Source organism: Melospiza georgiana, chromosome 14, assembly GCF_028018845.1.
Source record: "Melospiza georgiana isolate bMelGeo1 chromosome 14, bMelGeo1.pri, whole genome shotgun sequence".
In the NCBI taxonomy this organism is placed as follows: domain Eukaryota; kingdom Metazoa; phylum Chordata; class Aves; order Passeriformes; family Passerellidae; genus Melospiza; species Melospiza georgiana.
Window position 1 is genome coordinate 1,709,051 of NC_080443.1, and position 21,160 is coordinate 1,730,210.

At 40.4% G+C, this 21,160-nt stretch overlaps 1 protein-coding gene across 1 annotated transcript; it reads right to left on the reverse strand.

Annotated features, from left to right (window-relative positions):
* Window positions 1-192: 192 nt before the first annotated feature.
* Window positions 193-18,799, reverse strand: LOC131089569 (telomere repeats-binding bouquet formation protein 1-like). The gene is made up of 19 exons (XM_058034379.1): window positions 18,766-18,799; window positions 17,714-17,824; window positions 17,409-17,537; window positions 16,842-16,973; window positions 16,336-16,396; window positions 16,125-16,240; window positions 15,859-15,981; window positions 15,188-15,340; window positions 14,013-14,144; window positions 12,487-12,612; window positions 11,356-11,513; window positions 10,278-10,636; window positions 8,684-8,745; window positions 7,599-7,691; window positions 5,897-6,067; window positions 4,758-4,838; window positions 3,696-3,812; window positions 3,204-3,316; window positions 193-2,676 (listed from the first exon to the last, which is right to left on the reverse strand). Exons 1-19 carry the CDS (start codon window positions 18,797-18,799, stop codon window positions 2,176-2,178), a joined length of 2,772 nt encoding a protein of 923 aa, XP_057890362.1. The 3' UTR covers window positions 193-2,175.
* Between the last annotated feature and the right edge of the window lie 2,361 nt (window positions 18,800-21,160).

Below are 21,160 nucleotides of genomic sequence, written 5' to 3' on the forward strand. Positions count from 1 at the left end.
CCCAGTACCTGCTCAGGTACCTCCTCCCGCACCCCGGCACGACTCGGGAACCACTCGGGAGCCTCCTCCCGCACCCGGCACCGCTCCGGAGCCTCCTCCTATATCCCGGGTACCTTCCCTGGCGCTTGCTCAGGTACCTTCTCCTGATCCTCGGTTCCTGCCCTGGTCCCTCTCCACAGCCACGGTCCCCACCCTGCCGCGCCCCCGCCAGTGCAGCCGCAGTGCCGGGGCAGATCTGGATGAGCACACCGTGTAAATTGTTGCTGATTGATCAAGCTGTCATTACCACCCCATCCTCACACCCCTAACACCCTCTGTTTGACCAACAGAACCAGGAGAGCATGTCAGGGTTTTCACAAATGGACTTTCCTCGATGGTTTGTCAGTAATTCTAGCTTTTCAAAGTGCTGGAATACTGCCCTGGGTGGCCCAACCGGCCTAAAAGTGACATCAACTATTCTCATGCAATTTTGGTTTTGTGGTGCCTGTTACATGTGGATTTCAAAGCACTTGTGCAGGAAAATTAAACTGATCAAAACTGTGCAGTCAGTCCAAAGGAGAGCAAAAGACTGACTTGCACAAATTCACACCTCAGGTGTTGCCTGTTCCTGGTCCATGACTTCCCTTTCAGATCCCACCAGAATGTTCCAGTGATGTGGCTCCAGCCCCTGCCTTCTGAGAGGAGCTGAAACACGAGCAGAGGCTGCCCAAAAAGGCAGCAGGAATTCCTTCCTTGAAAAGCCTCAGAACTTCACAAAGCACTGAACAACTTTAATAATAACTTTGACCTTAGTCCTGCTCCAAAGAGAGGAGACCAAAGGCTCCACAGGGCCTTTCCAACCTGAACTTTACCTAAGGTGAGGTAAATGGTCAGTATTGCAACATTCTCACCTTGTGGCAAGTAAAGATTCACACCTTGCACATTTTAGCCACTTGAGACATATTTCAGATGTTGACAATGTGGATACTGATAGACATTCAGTGAAAGGATGAAGTCACAGATTGTCTGGACTAGGCTGGTGTCCCAGGGAAAACACCTGGAGTGTGTGAGGGACCTCAGCGTCCTCCTTGGGGACACTCCACCTCAGGAGCCCTTCTGGCTCCCACTCTGCCAACAGTTCCACTGATACTCAACCCTGCTACTGGCAACAGCTCCACTCAGAGACATCTTTTATAGGTGTTGCAATATTTTAATAATGAAACCCCCAAATTACAACAGCTGAAAAGACTGGAAGGCATATTTACTGCATCATTGGCATCATCTTTATTGCAAGTCTCTCAGGTTTTGGTTACCTTGCCTGTTTTCAAGCATTTAAGCCACATCATAGTGAAAACCTAGTGCTAATACAATAACTAAACATTTTCCATAATAAAATAACTATTGATTTATCCTTCCTTTATCAGAACAAGTAAAAAATACAACTGAAATACTAAGGCTATCACTGAAAAAGCGAGTTACCAAGGCTTTCAGTAAAGCTTCCTATAAAAAATGTGTAATTAGCAGAAATTCTGGTTCTGCTCACTTATTTGAAAAATACACCAGAAAACAGTCCAATTATAAACAGAAACCAAATTCTACCAGTACCTGCTCAGTCCAACAGTGAGTACAGAATTTCTGCAGCAGTGAAAGATTTGCCTCCTCTGTGCAGCAGTGTTTAACCACAAATTCAGTGTTTTCTGTCAGAGACCTTTTTCTGCACATGCAGCATATTCAACACGTGACAAAATATTCCACCTGCTTTAAACATTTTACTAATTAAGAGGAAACAGATTCAGACACAGCAACATTAACAGCACTTCCAGACATAAAGTATTCATTTCAGCAATATATCCTTTTCTTACAAATAGCATAGAGCAAGCGACAAAAAGTTAACTCAAAAATTGCACAATCAAATACTCAAGAAGCTTAAGTTCCAAATTAATGTAATTTTTACCAATAGAGATTTTGTTGTCTATGATAGCATTACTTAAGTAAACTGCCAAGTTATGGTAAATTAAAACTACAATGCATAACAATTCTGTCAGTTGTCACTGAAAAACAGGAGTCCAAGCCAACCTAAATTCTCCAAGGGCCTGAGCTGTTCTGGTAATACCTCACTGTTACAAAGGCTGTTCTTGAACATTCTGCAACAAAGCACTCACAGATGATGTTACTGATGTCCTTTGTGGGCTTTTTTCATCTATAGAATGGAGATAAAAGAGAAAATATCAAGATAAATCTTGCCCCAAACCACTGCACAATTACAGACCAGCTATCCATAGACAAAGGCTTGTCACTTAATTGCTCCCATGGTCTCCAAAGCACAGGAGCAATGCTCCCTGTGTGAGGGATGCATGGATTTATCACTGGGAAGCTGCTGCAGAGGCTCTCATAGACCAGCATCACAACAGAGGCTGGGCAGAGAGGAGACCAATTTCCTGATAACTGGAAGCATTTGCCATCAGTAGAAAATTCAGTGCTGAGTACCTGCACCTGTAACCTGTAGTATTTCTTGGAAAGGTCAACGCTTGTCCGGCCTTTCTGGAAAGGGTAAGACCACAAAATCAAATTCCAGTGGTTGCCCATCTTCTGGACGCCTTTCAAAAGGCAGTTGATTTCTTCAGTTGTGAAATCTTTTCGGACTCTTCTCTTGTTCAAAGGTCTCGTGCTCATGGCCAGGGAATACATTTCATTGCCCTGCAAATAATTATTTTGGTGTTATTAAGAATGATGTAAATGTACATGCTATTTTGCACGTTGAACTAACATATTACTGGCAATTCAACATTTAATAGTTGTACAGAAATGGTCCCACTGGCAAGGGAACAATGCTTCTCCAAGGCTTCTTCACTGTCACTACTTGCTAAAATACAGTATTTTTCTGGGATCTTCATTTCTGTTGTGCCTACATAGTTTATTCTTTTAGCAGGTTTATTCCTTTAGGTTTCTGTTACTTCCATACCGTGCAAATCTTCATCAATACAGGAAAAATCAGACCTTCAGATCCACCATTCTGAAAATATGTCAGCTGAAAAATGCTGAACTCAATTCAAGGCTAAATCAGTGTGACTGGAGTAGAATCAACACAGGAATATTATTTTAATAAGGTTCATTTTGCTACTAGGCTACTGTTAAAGGTGACTAAAAAAGAAACTACGCAATTCCTACTTTTATTTGGCCATTTATAAACATGTCAGTGCATGATTAGGCTGTGCATAACTAACCTCATCTTTGTCAAGTGAATGTGTGCAATTTTCTTTTAAATGCTGACATTTCTGGCTGCACATCTCTTTGACTCTCTGTCTCTTCTGGTTAGCATCCTGGGATTTTTGTAAAGCTACAAAATTGTGAACAAGGAGGCCACTTAGTCACGTTAAGCTAACTAAAATCTACTGAAAAACTGGATATAAAACTGTAAAGGAGCATTTATTCTAATTAATCTGAATATGTAAATGTTGCTTTGTTAATACTATCTCATTCTCCTTAGATCTTTTTCTCATAATCCACATTAAGACATAGGGACTATTGATGAACCAGAAGCAAATAATAATATTATTGATGTTCAAGTTGATTTCTGTGAGAGAAAGTGTAACAGTTTATTTAAATTTATAACCATTTATCTCCAATAGCAAGGACAGGTACTTCTCTCAATGCCCTGACCTAAACCCATCTTTCAGATGTGCATATCAGAGAATTCACTTTCTGATAATACTCACAGTTTTCATAAGCAGGTGTCAAGTTATAGTTGCTAGTCCACCTAGTAGTATTCCTACTATGTTCATCTCTCTTTGAAGTATTAGATTTGTCTTTTCTATTTGGAGTCAAAAGAATGCCTTAAAAAATAAACAATAAAACATTACACACCTTTATGAGAAAAAACCCAAATCATAAAACAGAGGTTATGTTTTAGGAATTAAAATTTAAGCAAGAGTTATTTTTTGAGCCATACCACTAATCTGGTCTTGGAAGAAAGACTGGAAAATTCAGTTTACTTCAGCTTACAGGAAATGTGTACTTGCTAAAGATAATACATTGTTCTAATGGGCTTTCAAGATGAAATACAGTTGCTTTGGTTGGTTTTTTTTGTTTTAAAATTCCTTTGTGGTTTTCATAAGACCAATTACTCAATTACTGAATCTGATGGGGAAAAATATAAACAAATTTTAAAATCAACCTACTAGCTTTTACTGGGTATAAATTAAATAAAATAACCAGGTGAACAAGGCTTTTGACAATAAGAGTACTAAAAATAAATTTTTGGTGGGAATTTCAAAATTCAGATTTCAATTCTCATTTCAAAGAATTCATTCTTAAGGATTCCCCTTGTAGCTGAGTATCACAAGCCCCAAGTCCTTAGCAGAGCTCCCAGCAGGAACAGGAATGAATCTAGTGGAATAACATGTTTGGAACTGCATAAGGAGTGGTGCTGAATCCAGGTTCAGGCAGCTAAGCTCTGCTCTGAGCCTGACTAAACCTCTCCATTTTAGAAAACAATGCCACAAAAAACTGAGGAATAGCAAATGCCATGGAAGTAACCCTGACAGGATTCAAAACAGGATCAATACAGCAAGTGCCTGATAACTTTGCAGGGAAATAATGTGCATTACACAATTTCATTATTATAGAGTATGCATCTTCTGGCCTAATAATATACAGATTGTTCTCAGAATCTAGAGGGAAAAAAAAAATTTCTATTCACAGTCTCCCATGATAAAGTTCTGCAAAAGAATTAATAGACAGTAAGGGTTTTCACACTAGTTTCTGAACCAAGCCCTTACTTTGGAAATGATCCTTCTTGTTCCTAAAAGTTGGTATTTCTTTATGCAGCCTGTCTTTCTCTACTGAGGCCAGCGGCATTTCTGGAAAATATAAGATGAACACCAGCACAAATGCCAATAAGTAATAACTGTTTAATTTTCAGAATTCATTCTTTAAACCAGAAAAAATATAGGATGTGCTTCTGTTTAATTCATTAAGATCTCTAAGTGTCCTAGACTCATAAGTGCATCAGGAATGGTGTGGCCAACAGGAGCAGGGAGATCATCCTTCCCCTGTGCTCAGCACTGCTGAGGCCTCACCTCAACTGCTGTGTCCAGTCTGGGCCCTCAGCTTGGGAAGGACCTTGGGACACTCGAGAGCATCCAGAGGAGGCAACGAGGCTGGAGAGGGGCTGGGAACACAAATCCTGTGAGGAACCCCTGAGGGAGCTGGGGGTGCTCAGCCTGGGGAAGAGGAGGCTCAGGGGTGCCTGTATCACTCTCTACAGATCCCTGAAAGGATAGCTGTGGTCAGGCTGGGGTCTGTCTCTGCTCCCAGACAACAACTGACCGAATCAGAGGACACGGTCTCAAGCTGCACCAAGGGAAATTTAGGTTGGATATTAAGGAAGGTTTTTTCACAGAATGAATGATAAAGTTCTGGAATGGTCTACCTGGGGAGGTGGTGAGTCACCATCCCTGGATGCATTTAAAACAAGGCTGGATGTGGCACTCAGTGCCATGGTTTAGTTGAGGTGTTGGGGCATGGGTTGGACTCGATGACCTTAAAGGTCTCTTCCAACCCAGTCATTCTGTGATGCTATGAATACTGAATGAAATTACTTTGGTGTGATGTCATACATTTACTCCCACATATTTCAACTTAACACATTCCTTTCTCTTAGGACTTGACTAATTCTGGCAAATGTGAGAGTCTTATGAAAGCCTATAATGAGCATCTGTCACCATGGCAAGAAACACACAAATTCCTTCAAAACAGGAGGGGCCAGTTCTGATCTCACTTGGTACAGATCACTGTAAATCAAATTCAATGAGTGAGTTTCAAACAGCAAGACAATCAGAAGTAAATAAACAAAAGTTCAGAACTGTAAATGCCATTCTAAAGCAATGGTTCCAAGTACTGAACATAAACTCCATACTCTGGTGAGTTGCAGATCTGTTGCTGTTACCAGCAGCCACCCTGCGGAGCTGCCCTCGATATCTTTCTTCAGCCTCCAGGATAACTCTGTGGTGCTCACACCTATGCAGGCATCTCTGCAACATCCTGGTGAAGGTTTTGCTGTTCAAGGACAGTCCTCCTGCTGTACAACCTGGGAAAAACAGGGTATTGCAGAAATAGCAATCACGGCTTCTAAAGGAGCCAACACAAAGTTCAGGGTTTTATTTTGCTCACTAGGATCAATTTGACTTCAGGTTTTCCATACTCATGGTGCTTTTATGTGCCTTCTTGAAATACTATGTATTTGTTCTCTTAGAAAAAAAATGGTTTCAACATTTTATGGGACTGAGTTATACTGCACTTCCACTGCAGAAGGACTGAGTGGGGCATGGATCCTCTACAAAACTACAAATATTGGTGGGATGAGAAGACACAGGCCTCAGTTCCATTTGCACATTTATCCAGGAGCCAAAATATATATATTATGTGCCATATATTTTTTTTAAACTTTGTGTTGTAACAGTTACCTGTATTAATCTGAATCAATGGTAAATCTAGTTTAGGCATGGATGGTCTCACAGGAAGCCTTGCTGTTCATTTTTGAGGACATTCCCTAGGGTAATTTATGCTTTAAGATATCCTTGGATGCTCTCATGGATGCTCTCATACATCAGCTGAAGGAGAACTTGTGTGAGGAATCACAGGAAGGGCACAAGTCCATATTTGTAACATTCTGCCTTAAGATAAAGCAGTGCCAAAGCTCAGCTTGAATTTAGTTTGACAACTCAGATAAAAACAATGTTCAAACGTGGGTTATGGGCTGCTTTAGGGGTTCTTTTGTTTTCTGTGGGTTTTTGTTCTGTTGAGGGTTTTTAAATAAAGGAACATTGGCTTGATTACAAAATCCACTCACAAATCCAGAGTACCACCAGCATTCTCATGACCTACTGATGGAGCAGGCTGAGGAATCAGAGCCTGGGGTAACAGAGAGCTGGAGCCATGGATTACCATAAAACAGCAGTGAGGGAGAGAGAGGGGCTGCAGAAAACTGAGGAGGTTTAGCAGGCAAAGAAATGAGGGAAATGAGCAGGGCTACGTGTCCTTCCTTCCTGTCTGAAGGCAGAGAAAGGAGGAAAACACCTGCTCAAGTATTCTTCTAATTATTCTTCTAATTAATTCAAGTTACTGTATGTTCTGTTTGTCAGCAAACCCACATTATTACATGGACTGAAACTGCAATTTGTCAGTTTCATTTCAATATTTATCTTTTATATTGGAGGTAGAAAAAAGGAAGGGAAAGGGAAAGGGAAAGGGAAAGGGAAAGGGAAAGGGAAAGGGAAAGGGAAAGGGAAAGGGAAAGGGAAAGGGAAAGGGAAAGGGAAAGGGTAAGGGAAAGGGAAAGGGAAGGGGAAAGGGGAAAGGAAAGGGAAGGGAAAGGGGAAAGGGGAAGGGGAAAGGAAAGGGAAAGGGGAAAGGGGAAGGGGAAAGGGGAAGGGAAAGGGAAAGGTGAAAGGGGAAAGGGGAAAGGGGAAAGGGAAGGGGAAGGGAAAGGCTTTGTAATTACATAACAGGTAATAGAAAAGATGTGTTACAATTTCTGTCAAGACAATCCACTTACTGCACTGCTGACTCTTTAAGGCTTTTTATGTACACTGGAAAGAAAGATCTAAGGTAATACTTACCCAAACACCTTAAATCTGCAATTTTATGGGATGAAGATACAGCTGAAGTACTTTTGACTCTCTCAGTTTTCTCTGAGCAGAATGAATGTTGACCTAAATGAGGGAGGAAAAAAGTCACTAAGGAATATAATCCATCTTTTGCCATGGTAATCATGCATCAGCATAACTACATCCAACTGCATTTTCTATTTGTAGATTATTAAAGTATAATTAATAGAACAGCAGAAATCCAAATGAAATTTCTCAAGTTAAATGCCTCACATTGACATTTCTGTAATTCCAGAATAACCGTATTCAATTAAATGTTTTTTCATTACTCTTCCAAAGGATATTACCTCAACTTGTAGATAGCAAATGAGCCCAGTAAACCCATATTCCTTAACCAAGTGCTATAAACTTTATTTTTGTTTGGAATCAAGTGCTGAAAAATGTAATGTATTGGAATAATACATATTCTCAGTTTAAACAGGTGTAACCTGGAGATCAGCTGGACGCCTGTAAAGCTCCCATTCTGGCAAACTCTAATCTAAGGAATACTTAACAATTTTATAAATTATCAGGAAAGTAAACAATGAATAAAGATTTGATTGAACTGATCCCAGTTCTGAAATAAATGTATCAGGCCAGGATTAATGCAAATCTGGAAAACTCTTCTCTAAAACACATGTTCATCATGTAGGAACAGCATCAGGCAAAAGTCACTCTCCCAGGCAGGTTCTATCCCAGCCTTACAGGCACAGCACCAAACCTCCATTTTCTGTTAGTGGCTTTCACTGGTCAGTACAGATTAAACACTAAACTTAATCTCTGATACATTCATTTGTACAATTAAAATCAGTTTAATAAAACAAAGCTAAAATACGTATTAGAAGAAAAGTAAGATAAATATTCTCCTGATAAAATTGTGTACAATATAAAATTCCAACACTATGCAAACCCGTTGAAGGATATTACACATAAGGCACCTCTGTCATCTAATGATACATAACAAGTGATAAAAAGTAGTGATAAATGTACACAAAATTAATTAAAATTTCATTAAGAACAAAATCAGCTCAGAAAGGAATATGTGTAGCTATTTGTACCTGATGTGCATGTCTGTTTCATATTTTTAACAGTCTCTGCTGGTTGTTTAAATAACTGTTCACTGGGAAGATCAAAATGTAAACAAATTAAAACCAATAGACCAATAAAAACAATGTACGTTTACCTGCAAATGAATACACACATTCCAAGGGCACAACAAAAAACCATATTAAATATATAAAAGAGAAAACTCTAAAAAAATTATTCTAATTATCCCAAGTTACTGGACTTATGGCACCCAGCATGTAATCAGTGCATGTTAAAACCTGTTTCCCAGAGATCTGTGCCTGGCATTCTGTGCAGTCTGTCCAGCAGGGAGTGCAGAGCTGTCACTGGTTTCCTGAGTAATTTGCAATTCAGATTCACATAAAGATTACCAAGTGCACATAAAGCTCTCACAGAGTCTTCAGAATACTGTACCCTTCACCATTTGCAGCACTCTAAAAGGCAATTGGTTTTCTTCTTTTCTTAGATTAATTAACTTCTGTGCAACCAACACACTGCTATGATACCCTGATGGAGCATTTTTGTGTCCCTGACTCCCTCTGAAAGCCACAGGAGCAAGAAGCCTGATCCATGGTCACCTTCCAGTAACTCCTGTGTTCACACAAACACATATTCAAAACTAGATTTTTTTAAAATTAATATTTTAAGAATTTTGTGCATCAGAGCCCAGAACAACAACTAAAGCAGCTGTGAAATTATGCTAACCAGTAGCAAGGCAAAATTTACCTGAACGTACCATGGAAAATATCCAGGCTCTTGGTGATTTCTGTGCTAGTTGCAAAGTAACAATATAATATCAGCAAACTGCACAGAGCAAGGTGCAGTCAGACACACAAAAAAAGCACAAGAAAAATGTGGAACTCAAAAAGTCCAAAACAAAACATGCCCCCCCCCCACCCCCAAAATGTAGTTTTGCTTATACTTTTCCATTGACTGTCTTGAGGAATATTCCAGATATAAACTCAAGAGAATGGAATCTGTATTTATCATTGCAAGTTAGCTATCAATAATTTTGGGTTTATCAATAGGAAAGATAAACACAAGCAGCAAAAGAAAATTAGCATCTGTGTGAGAGCAATGAGCAAGAGAACAGTTCCAAATAGGGCTGTTCCACCACTGGAACATAAGGGGAGAACAGCAGAGGTGCAGAAACTTTTCCCCCTACTTTGCAGACACTCCAGTTTAGTATTTTTCCAAGCAGTTCTCTACCTGTTGTTTCCCTAGTAAATGCACACTATAGAAACCATTGTAGTTTTGTCCAAACCAACAGCTGAAATCTTGATCTGTTACACCAGTGAGAATTTTAGGGCAAAAGCCATGGATGATTTTCAGCACTATGCTGAAGGCATTCAAAGTGCCCTAAAAGAGGCACTCTGTCCAACACCAGCACTCAGAGAGCAGCAGCTTTACAATGACTGTAATCTTTGATCAGTGACCTCAGAAACAATCTCTGATGGGCCACCAAAGGGCTACATCTTCCACTACGAAAAACACCCATAGTTAGTTACAGGTAATTAAAACACCTGTCAATCTGGAATGACTAAAGAAAAGCAACTTAGTATTTCTGCTTAGGTGTAAAATTCTCACCCTGCCTGAAGACTAGACCGACTTTTTCCACAAGCAGTTTTCCCATTTAAATTGTGACTTTGAGGCACACTGTATGTTTGCAGCTCAGTGACTGAACATGGAATGTTCCTCTGTTCAGTTTGCCTGGAAGAAGCTGCATCCATAGTGTTCACTGTTTCAGTTTTTTGTGGAGCAGAAGTTAGAGATGGAGCAAGAACCTGATTATTCAACTTTGAGGTCAACTGTGGACAACAGACGAGTTTCTGTGTTCCTTCTGTGTACTTCTTTGGATCAACAGATTTCACTTCATGGGATTTTAATGCTTCTGAAGAATTGGCTGCTGAAGATTCATCTATAAATATTTCTCCTTGCACTCTTTCCTGTATTGAAAAGTACTGATTAGTGACTATGTGAGCTCTATAAAAATGTTAAATAAATCCAGTGCCAGGATTAACTAGATAGTCTAATTCTGACAGTTAAGCAAATTCCAGAAAACCCTCTGACTGAGCTGAGAGCCAGCAAGACAGCAATGCCACTGAATGTGTTGAGGGGGTACTTCCTAAATGCTAATTTCAGGCTGAAGCAAGGAATTTGCTACTAAGGTACTGCTAGAAAGTAAGATCCATCTAAATAACTCATAAACTTGCTGTTCCAAACCCACAGATACATAGCAGCTTTAGAGCACATGGAGAAAATGAAACAACTTTATCTCAGCCTGTGTTTGCAATCTCCTTTATCATCTATCCCACCACAGCCATACAACCCTGAGCATTTCATGCATGCAAATATTAAAATTATAGGTTTGAATGTCCAGCAATTAAAAATTAATTCAACTTCTTTTTCTATCTCATAGAAAATCTGGGGTTACAATAAACAAGAGCACTTCATACAATACAGATGCCTCCATTCTCTGCACACCTGTAACTCAGTCTGATCTACAATACTGATAAAAGCTGCAGGTTGTAGTTTCACACAAATCCAATGTTTTTTCCTGGGTTTTTTGCTCACATGGAAATTATCTTAAGGATTTACTTGCACTTTCTCCTTAAACTCTGGAAAGGTGTGATTAGTTTTATACTATTTTGGTAAACAGACCAACCTCATTGTGCTGTTTTTCAATTGAGTTTATTCTGTGTAAAATTTCTTTTGCTTTCTTCCAGTAGTCTTGCAGACATCTATTTCTGACTTGCACATCCAATTCTTCTGCATTGTTCACATTTAGTGAGTTATCATATAATTTCAGAGACAACTGTTCAGCTTTATAAAATATAAAACAAGATTAATATTTAAAATTTTATCAAGTAACATTTTGAATGTATTTATTATATTTAGTACGCTGAGGGACAGCCCCAATAATTTAATGCAAAATAACAATTTTTATAAAACTTAAATTTATACATAAATGTTAACACACTTGAGTTACAAGTTACAAGAGGTGAACTTGCAATTATAGCTCCTATAAACAGTTTTCACAATGATTCTGTGGAAAAAAAAAAAAAAAAAGCTTTTTCATTGAATTAACTCTGGCTTCTTCACCAGTATGAGTCTCTGCTTTTATAAAAAAAACCAATTCCATATTAATGGACACTACAAATCTCCACACACCCTCAATCTTACACAAACCTCTCAGTTGTGCTTGCAGCACAGAAATGTAGATATCTGTTTGTTTTTTCTTAATTAGCATTTGCACACCCTCCACACTCTAGAGATTAGAGGACAAGGTCTCCCTGTTTCATGGGAGGGATTGTACAGATAAGTAATAAAAAAACTGAGAGGGGGGACCTAAAAATACATCCTATTTTAGAAAAAAAAAGATCAAAATTTCTTAATATTAGAAATTAATGTAGACACAGTGATTTTGGGCTTGATTATCTCCTGGTTTATTCTCTCCCTCTAGTGGTACGTCCCCAGGAAGAGAGCATCCACTGGGTGTTAAATTACAATGTTTGTATTTTCCACACAATTTATAGATGGGAAAACTTTAAGAACTGGCCCTACATGGAGAGGTTTCACAAATGCATTTTTGCAACACTGTTGGAATTTTTACTTCTCTTTTTTCTGCCTAAGTCAGTTCTTGATGACAAAAAAGCAACTTCCTGTGCAGAAAACAAACATCTTTTGGAGTACACAGAATTACAAAGCTGCTGCAGTTAAAATCACTTGGGGAATCAGCAGAACACAGAGATGGAAACAATCACTCTCATTTTTAAAGCAGTAACAGCAAGCTTACTCATTTGTTTGCAGTTCTGCAGCACAAAAGTAGCAGCTTTGATGAGTTCCTCGTCCTGAGATTCTGTCAATACCTGAATCATAAGTGGCAGACCATTGTTCTGAAGCAGCTCACACTGGTTCTCTTCTACAACAGGACATGGTAAAGGAAAGCTTTGGTTTCAGCCCCACACACCTTAACCTTACAATAATTGTAGGGGCCAATACTGGCAGCTCTCTGCCAGTTTCTGTAGAAAGAGAGATTTGCATGCCAGACCCGAGCCTGCTGCAGGGACAGCAGGAGTTAACATCCCACAGGATGTTTGACCAGAACTCAAATTGCTGTAAGAAAACTGAAGGATGACTGAGACTAATTATACCATGGAGTTCCAAGCTCATTTAATTGTGGCCTAAAACATTTGAATAATGACTCCTGTATTTCTTCTCTTCCATTACCTGCTCTTGGAGTAGATATGTGACATTTCTGTGAGGCCTGAGATGAGGAAATATCAAAATCTCAAGGTTTATAATGAGCAAAATCAAATTAGTAGTTTAATCCTGGTCTAGCCAATCTGTTCCTCCTCATTTATTATATAATTAGCTGAAGTTTTATTGTGATCTCATTCGCATATGTATTCATGTAATTGATAACTTGCTAAACATAGTTCTTTCTTCTTTAAACTCAATTTAAAAAAGAAATAAAAAAATTTAACATTTTTATTTTGACAGTGTTGACATTTTAAGAAAAACCTTTTTTCTGTTGAAACAATTGTTCAATAATTTTAAAATAATTTTTCGATTCAAATGACATTTTCCATTAAGTCTTGTTTCACTAATTCTTAATGAAAAAATGTCTGTTAAAACAAATTTATGACCAATTGAGCTAATTATTGAACATGTCATTGGCACTCAGAGGATGAAAATCAACTAGGATTTTTGAACATAAGGCCTTCATCTTGTTTATCTAAACATACATGAGAAAAAAAAGAAGTACAAATGAATTTCCCTTTCTCTTTGCTTGCACTACCACAAAACACCAACTGAAGTGCTGTATTTGTACCAGATATGCTTGGACAAGCCCTGAGGAACATGACAAAAACATTTCAGGGCTACCTGCTGCTTCTGTGTCCTGAAACCAATGCACTTCCATGGCTTTTACAAATAGCACTGGCCTTGTAAGCAGTGGACAGAAGCTGTATGTGCCAAGGACCATGCAAAAGAGAGCTCAAGAGAACTCATTTGCTGTGTCTGCATTGTAGCAGCTTCCAGCTCTGGATTAATTATTCCCTGTGACACCTAAGCCCAGCTCTGAATTCTTGCATATTTAGTCTACTTTTTTAAAGCTACTAGAGACACTTGCTGCTTACAAGCTTTAAAATTTAACAATGGAATAATATAGAAAACTTTTTGTCCAAATACTGACATTGTATTATTTAACAGAACTCTCTCTCATGCCCCAGCCTTGATGAAGTGACACCACTGGGGGAGTCAGGGGATGAGAATTTAGGAGAAGCTGACAGACAGTGAAAAAAAAAAAGCAAATCTTACCACAAACTTCAGTGCAGTGTCCAATTGTTAGAATAATACTGATTTTTTCTCCTGTGCTCAGTCTCTCATTGGACAGCAGCTTCAGCAGCTCTGACACAGTGTGATACTTTGCCAAGACAACACCCATGGCAGCTGTTGGTTAAAATAATTGGAAGGAAAATAAACGAGATCATGAGTGTACAGGAATTGAACTCTGCAAACCCCTCAAAGCCTTGGGCTGCTCAGCCCTGCCCTGCTCCACCTGGAACTGCTCAGATTGCCCCATGCCCCCTGTGCTGCTCCCAAATGCAGCCCTGCCCGTCCTCCCAGCCTGTGCTCCATGGAGGTGAGGCAGAAGATCTGATGGATGAGGCCTTTGCACTGTGCAGCTTTTGCAGATCCCTGCTGAGTTTCTCCTTTATCAGCTCCAGCATGGAGCCAGAGAGAGTTGAACAAAACAACAGAGTATCTGCCATAAAAGAGCAGGGGGCAAGCCCTTCCTGGCACTGGCAACACCCCTGCTGGTCCATCCACGCTGAGGCCTGGTGCTGTCACACCCAACTGAGCTGAAACTACCCTCACAACTCGTGCAGGATGATGCTTTTAAACTTTTGGGAACTTCCATTTGAAGCTCTTATGGCAGAAGTGGGAGATACACCAACCATGGCCACAGCACAGGTTGATCAGCATCACAGGTTTCTGCAAACCTTCTGTGGAAAACACCAAACCTCATCAGCAGAGCAGTACCCAGCCAGCAAACCAGAGCAGAGTGTGCTGTGCAGAAACACCACACTGGTTCAGCTCCACCTCTGAATGATTAAAGCTTCCTTAAGCTACACAATTTATTATTCAGGCACAGGCCTAACTCCAGGATCCATGACTGGTCAAACCCAGGCCCAGAGCTCAGCTTTACTTACCCAGCACAGGCTGTAGCATCTTATTTTCAATTTTTAATTTTCAGTTGAGTTTAAATTTCACTGTATTTATTTTAGCAACAATGGGACAGTAATCCACCTCAGATGAACTGAATCACTCCCCACTTACACCTCTGAGTTTTAAAAAACACTGCAACATGCACTGGGATGTGTATAACTTAACTGCCTTTAAGCATTCACTTCTGCAACTTTACCACCAGCACAAGACTTTAAAAATTGCATTTTAAAATTACCATAGATAACAAATGTCTTTCCACTCACAGTTATTAGCAATACAGGCATCCAGGGTCTTTGCTACTACCACGGCAAGTTTCATGCTGGAGTGACTCAAACAAGAATCATGCATAAGCTCAAGGAGAACTTTGGCTAATGTATCCAATCCTCCAATAGAAGCAAAATACTTCTGCACATATGCTTGGTGGAAAAAACAAAAAATGTGATTTAAGCGACAGAGTTTGCAAATTATTTTAGCATTTCACTAAGTCCATTAGAGTTTTTCTGTGCATGTGTTAGTCATTACATTTCTTATAAAACAGAAGCTGGATATACATTAATCTCATAAAGAAATGCAGTGACTGCATATAAAATAGTTACAGGAAAACATGACCCTAGTATGTGCACACAAATGGCAGACATCATGCCCGACTTCTACCAATCAGTCATGTAATAAGGACTTTAATTTAGACACACTTTTAATCAGAACAGCTCCAAACAGTTTTACTGACCCTAGGAAATGTCACCAGACTGTGGCTAGCTGTGGACATGAGCACAGCATAGTGTAAGTAAAGATGTGGAATACAGTGGTCAAAGTCGGAAGAACAGCAAATGACTTTGTTAGAGATAAATTGACAAGAAAGAAAAAATCATTTAGCTCTCTAATTAAACTTCCTTTCATCAAATGCAAAACTGTGTAAAGCTTGAGCTGCACTTACAGTTATTTGCAACTGTGAGACCAAGAAATGAACAAATGGGACGAACTATCTCAGGCTCTGTGCAACTCTCCAGCCACTCTTTGGCATGGGGAAAAACTGAACAGCAAATGTTTTGATTATCTTCTGCAAAAGTAAAAACAAATTACCCCAAATCAAAACACAATCATTGAAATCAACTTCAGCTGAACAGTAAAAATGAAACCAAAGTTTTACCGATTTGGAGAGTCTCTCTGAACTTGCTCCACAATTTTCAGAGCAACACGTACCGTTCTGGGGGTTGTTGACACAGGCACAGAGAGTGCTGCACACTGAGCACCAGAGCTGATAGCAGGGATCAGAGTTTTCATCTGACACATTCTTCTCAGACGTGCAGAGAGTTGTTCTGTTCAAGACAATGCAAGCAAGTCCCAAACAGTCAAGGAAACACAGCTGCTAACCAGTCCATTATCTGTCTGTTTGAACTGCAACCCTGTTTACCTGAACAACTGCAGCAGCAGGCTGATGCAGCCTGTGTCTCTGACACAGCTTTGCCCATTTTCTAAAAGAGAACACACACAAGACTCCAGAGACAAATGCAATTGCAGACAAAATCTTAACAGCAAGGTTAATTTACATACATACATTCCCTTTCCCAAGCACATATCCTCCCCAGAAGGAAATACAAAATCATATCAACATGTTGGTAAATAACCTTTCTATTCCTTCTATTCTAGTCTCTCTTTCTAGACACTCTCAGAAACGATGGGTTTCCATTTGCAAACTGTATTTTTAGAACTAAACCACCTTCTGCTGTTTAAGAAAATCCCAGTGAACAATGACATACTTTGACAATTCAGGTTCAGTTACATGCAAACATTCATCTTTATAAAATAACTTCACCAAAACATTGCTTATTGACTGTGCCAAATTTTGGACTGCAGATTGGCAAATAGAAAAGGAGTGTTGTTGTAACACAGAGGAAAAAACCCCATTTTTTTACTTACTATTATTTGACACCAGAGCTAAGATGACATAAACAGACATTCTTTTCAAGTTCACACCAGAATCCTTTTTAATTAAAAATGAAATGAGGTCTTCAAACAGTGCAGAAGTACACAAAGTCTGTTGACAATACACTGGAAACAGAAAGTGAAAACCATTAAGTGCTAAAGTAAGCCACTCATCATCCTAAATTGTTAAGTCTCAGTTGTGGCCAGTACTTGGGGAGCAGAGACAGGGCAGGACTGTGAAGTGCCCGAGGGCTTCCCCCTGGCAGTGAGTTCTACACCAAGCTTTGGAACAATCCAGGAGCCATTGAACACTTGCTGCTGAGGGAGAGGGGAGTGCAGGTGTCTGGAAACTCAAAGACACTGTGTGCACAGGGGAGCAAGGCACTGATCAAACCCAGGCGTGGACAGGGCAACTGGGGCACCCTCACTGCCCCTGCTCCAGCTGACAAGCTTCTAGTTTCATTTTGTGAGACCAAAAGGAAATGGAGACAAAGCAGGAGCACAGGTAATGACAGGGAGCCATAGCACACTCAGAAATACAAACAAGATTATTTTTATTACCATTACTCTCTATAATAATCCCCAGTGTAAATAAAGCTGCTTCCTTCACGATGCAATGAGCACTGGACTTGGCAAGGTCATTTATAAACATCAAACCACCAATTTCTCGCAAGTATTCGCTCGCTTCACCTACAAGAGGAAAAAAGAGCAGAAACTTTTGCTTTTGTTTCTCTGCAAAATGAAAGGCTTCTAAGGTTCTCCAACACCTCAAGCCTTATGTCCTCTAGACATTTTTACAGTGCCCACCAGTTCTTGGCATATTTGGTGACCATAAATGACTGGTTCTAAGGAAAAGCCTTTCTTACTGTTTTGCTGGCAAATGGAATAGATAGTGATCAAAGCCTCTTTCTGAGACAGAGGGCAGTCCATCTGATATTTAAGGCATTCAAGCAGTAAGTTCAGATCTGTTTTCATATCTAGGAGCAAACACAAAAAACTTCATTACAATTGTTATATTTTCTAGATATTAATCTAATCTAACCTGTCCAAAATGTAGTATGTACATGCATTTTAAAGAGGGGGGAAAAGTGAGCCAAAATGGAGCCACACCACTTCTATTCAGCCACAAACAACAAACCTAGAAATATTTCTGTCCATAGTTTGTTATCTAAGCATGATTTCCTTTGCAGAGTAACAGCCTCCTTGTAATATTTCTGGCCTTTAATTACTAGTAATTCTTAGTAAGTCTGATATAAACTACTAAATATTAAATTCACAACTGCAAGGTGCGTTAAGTGTAAATAATACAGAGCCCTTAAAGTATTCAGAGGGCAAATAAAATTCAGAGTGCAGTTGAAAATCTCTGGAGTAGTAAGGAAAGAGCCCAAGAGCACAAGGCTGCTGCGTGGTACTGAGTTACAGGAGGCAGAAACCATGCAGCACAGCAGCACAGCCCTCAGTCAGGTGCTTGGAGATGTAACAGAAAATATTCTCTGCCTCCTACACACAACTCTGGGTGGGTAAAACAGACTTGGAAAATCTGCTTCTTAGTCTTTGGGCTATCATTAAAAGACTGACTTGGTAATTATTTCTAACAGTGACAGAAGGTATTGTTTATTGTAAACCCTTACAAGGTTTGAAGGTTCTTAAAGAAGTTAAAATACAATAAAAATGTGGATAAATATTAGCAAATTAAAAAAAAAAAAAGTGACTTTGTGGTGGTGTGTTTTACTCTGTGTGTAGGTTTGGCATTGGATGTACCCTTTGCATATCCAATACAGTATCCAAAATTTGGCAACTAGGAAAAAGCACATTTTCCCAACTGCTCACCACTCCCCAACAGGCCTATCACTAAAGTCTGCTAAAACTTTGTAAAACTGATGCAGATTATAATGATAAATTATATTAGATATCTTACCACACTGACTTATCTGCACCTTTTGAGTGTTCATTTTTGTTTTATCTCTGTTCTTGTTCTACAACAGCAAGGAAAAAGTGTTTTCAGTTCTGTTCAGATTAGCAGTGTTTATAATATATGCAGTATAAATCACATCGTTTTTCTAAAATGCACTTTTCCCAATTTTCTGCTTTTACTCTGTCATCTCTCACACACAGTTTAATGTATTCCTGTATGGCAAAGTTTTCCTTTGGAAATACAGTATTTTATAATAGCCCTGCATTTGTAACTACCAAGTTATCATCTTTTGAGAGTGGACAAAGGCTCAAAGCAGAATCATTGTCATCTTAATGAAGACAGCCAGCCCTGCTTTCTCTTGGGAGTTACTGATTGCCCCCATTCCTCTGCTGCTTCCCTTAGAGAGTGAGAATTGAGGGACTTCGATTCCCTGCAGCCTTTCAGAAGTGATAACAGACATGCATTTCATTTTCCTACAAATCCAACCCTGCCACAACAAGGAAAAGCTTGCCAGCCTTCCTCACCTCTTCTTGTCCTACTGCCACCACCCTGCTTGCCTAAGAAAAAACAAAACCCACCCAAACAAAAGGAAGGCTGCAAAAATGAGTTCACTCTGGAGCTAACTGCTTTTCAGAAGAGTTTAATTTAATACGTGTTTATACAATTATACGATGTAGGAAGGACAAGGGGTTTAAAACTGTATGTATACAAGAACACATCTTGACTTTTTCCTGGATCTTTTGCAACCTACAGAAGGTACACAAAATAGTGTTTATAAGCCAGCCTGCATTAATTAGATGCAAACAGCTCACCTCAGTTGTTGCATCACAGAGCAAGGTGGAAAGACAAGCAACTAGATTTATCTCAACAGACAGCTGGCAAGTGTTGCATATGAAACTTCGCCATCAGTTATGGCAAACAACCCAGTAACATTGCTTCAAACCTCAGAAACCACTCCTGGAGAAGCGCAGATCTGTCAGGGCGTGTGCTCAGCAGCACTAGAGCACACGGCTGGCATGGCCAGCAGAGCAGCCAGCCTGGGCAGGACTTCTCCTTCGAAACCAGGGACCAAACCCAGAGGGGACAAGTGCGCCTTGCTGGCCTCCTGTGGAAACCAAAGCCCAGAGCAGCAGCTAAAGGCCGTGAGGACGCTGCGCTGTGCAACAGGACTTGGGGCTGTCCTGGCCCATTTCAGCTCCCTCCTCCCTCAGATGAGCCCTGCGTGATTTACAGCTCATTATCACAGCTCCACTCTGAAGCCTTAGCAAGCACTCCAGATCAGCCCAAATATAAAAGGGAAGGAAAATAAGAAAGAGGGGAGGGGGATGAAAGGCAACAGTCTACTGATGAAACAGCAGCTGCATTCTTGTGTGGGAAGGTTAGGGAGTCTCGAGGGGGAATATGGGGCACGGCTCGAGTACCTGTGGTCCAGTGGCGCGGGTGGCTCCGGGTAAGCCCCGAGGCGAGGCGGGTGCCCGCTGCCGAGCGCGGCCCGGCTGAGGATGGGATCTGCGGGCTGAGGGCTGGGATCGCCGGACTGAGGGATGGGATGGGCTGGGATCGTCGGGCTGAAGGACAGCGGAGGCCCCGCCGGCCTGAGGGCTGCGATCTGGCGGAGCTGAGGGCAGAGCCCGGCCCGGCCCCTCAGGAGCCGCCGCAGCCGCAGCGCCGCCCGAGCCCCTCAGGCGCGGCCGCCCCTGGACTCGGGACAGCCCTGAGCCTTCCCCTCAGCCGGGCGGGGAGCGCTTGCAGTTGTAGAACTGGCAGGGGTGAAAGAGATCTTTAAGACCATCAGTTCAACGTCAGCCCAGCACTGACACTGCAAACGCTAAACCACTAAACCATTTCCAAGGGTCAGATCCAGAGGCCTCTTTAACAGCTCCAGGGATGGCAACTCCACCCCCTCTCTGGCCAACCTGTTCCCAGGCCTGAACTCCTTAACAGTGAAATTTTTTTTTCTAAAATCTAACCTGAATTTCCTCTCAATGTGAGGCTACTTCCTCTGGTTCTTAGTGCATAGCTAATATCTGAGTTTATTAGAAATGCATTCTTTTATACACCATTCTGATAGAGGTGGACCTGATTGGTCTTTTAATCAACACCTTGTCACACCATCTGCTAATGAAGAAGACATCCTTTGGTAAACCTCTTATGAAAAAACAACTCTTCAAAGCACCAGCTGTAATTGCCTGCAATAATTTCTGAGATGGAAGTCATTAGTTTCAGCTCTACCTTCCCAGATTAGGTAACCCAAGTAATACTTCATTGGGAGAAATTCTTATCTCCTTTCTTGGAGCAGTTCTGATCCATAATAATGCTGATCTGGTTTCAATCATTAATTTGGTAATATGGTTCTTAAGGATAGCATTCATTCTCTCCACACATCCAGAGCTTTGAG

Excerpts from the sequence above, each read along its gene's own strand:
- LOC131089569 (XM_058034379.1), bottom strand. The coding sequence starts at position 18,799 with ATGAACACTCAAAAGGTGCAGATAAGTCAGTGTG. Across the intron at positions 15,341-15,858 it reads TCTCACAGTTGCAAATAACT|CATATGTGCAGAAGTATTTT; the intron begins GTAAGTGCAGCT and ends TTTTCCACCAAG. Across the intron at positions 2,677-3,203 it reads ATTCACTTGACAAAGATGAG|GGCAATGAAATGTATTCCCT; the intron begins GTTAGTTATGCA and ends AATTATTTGCAG.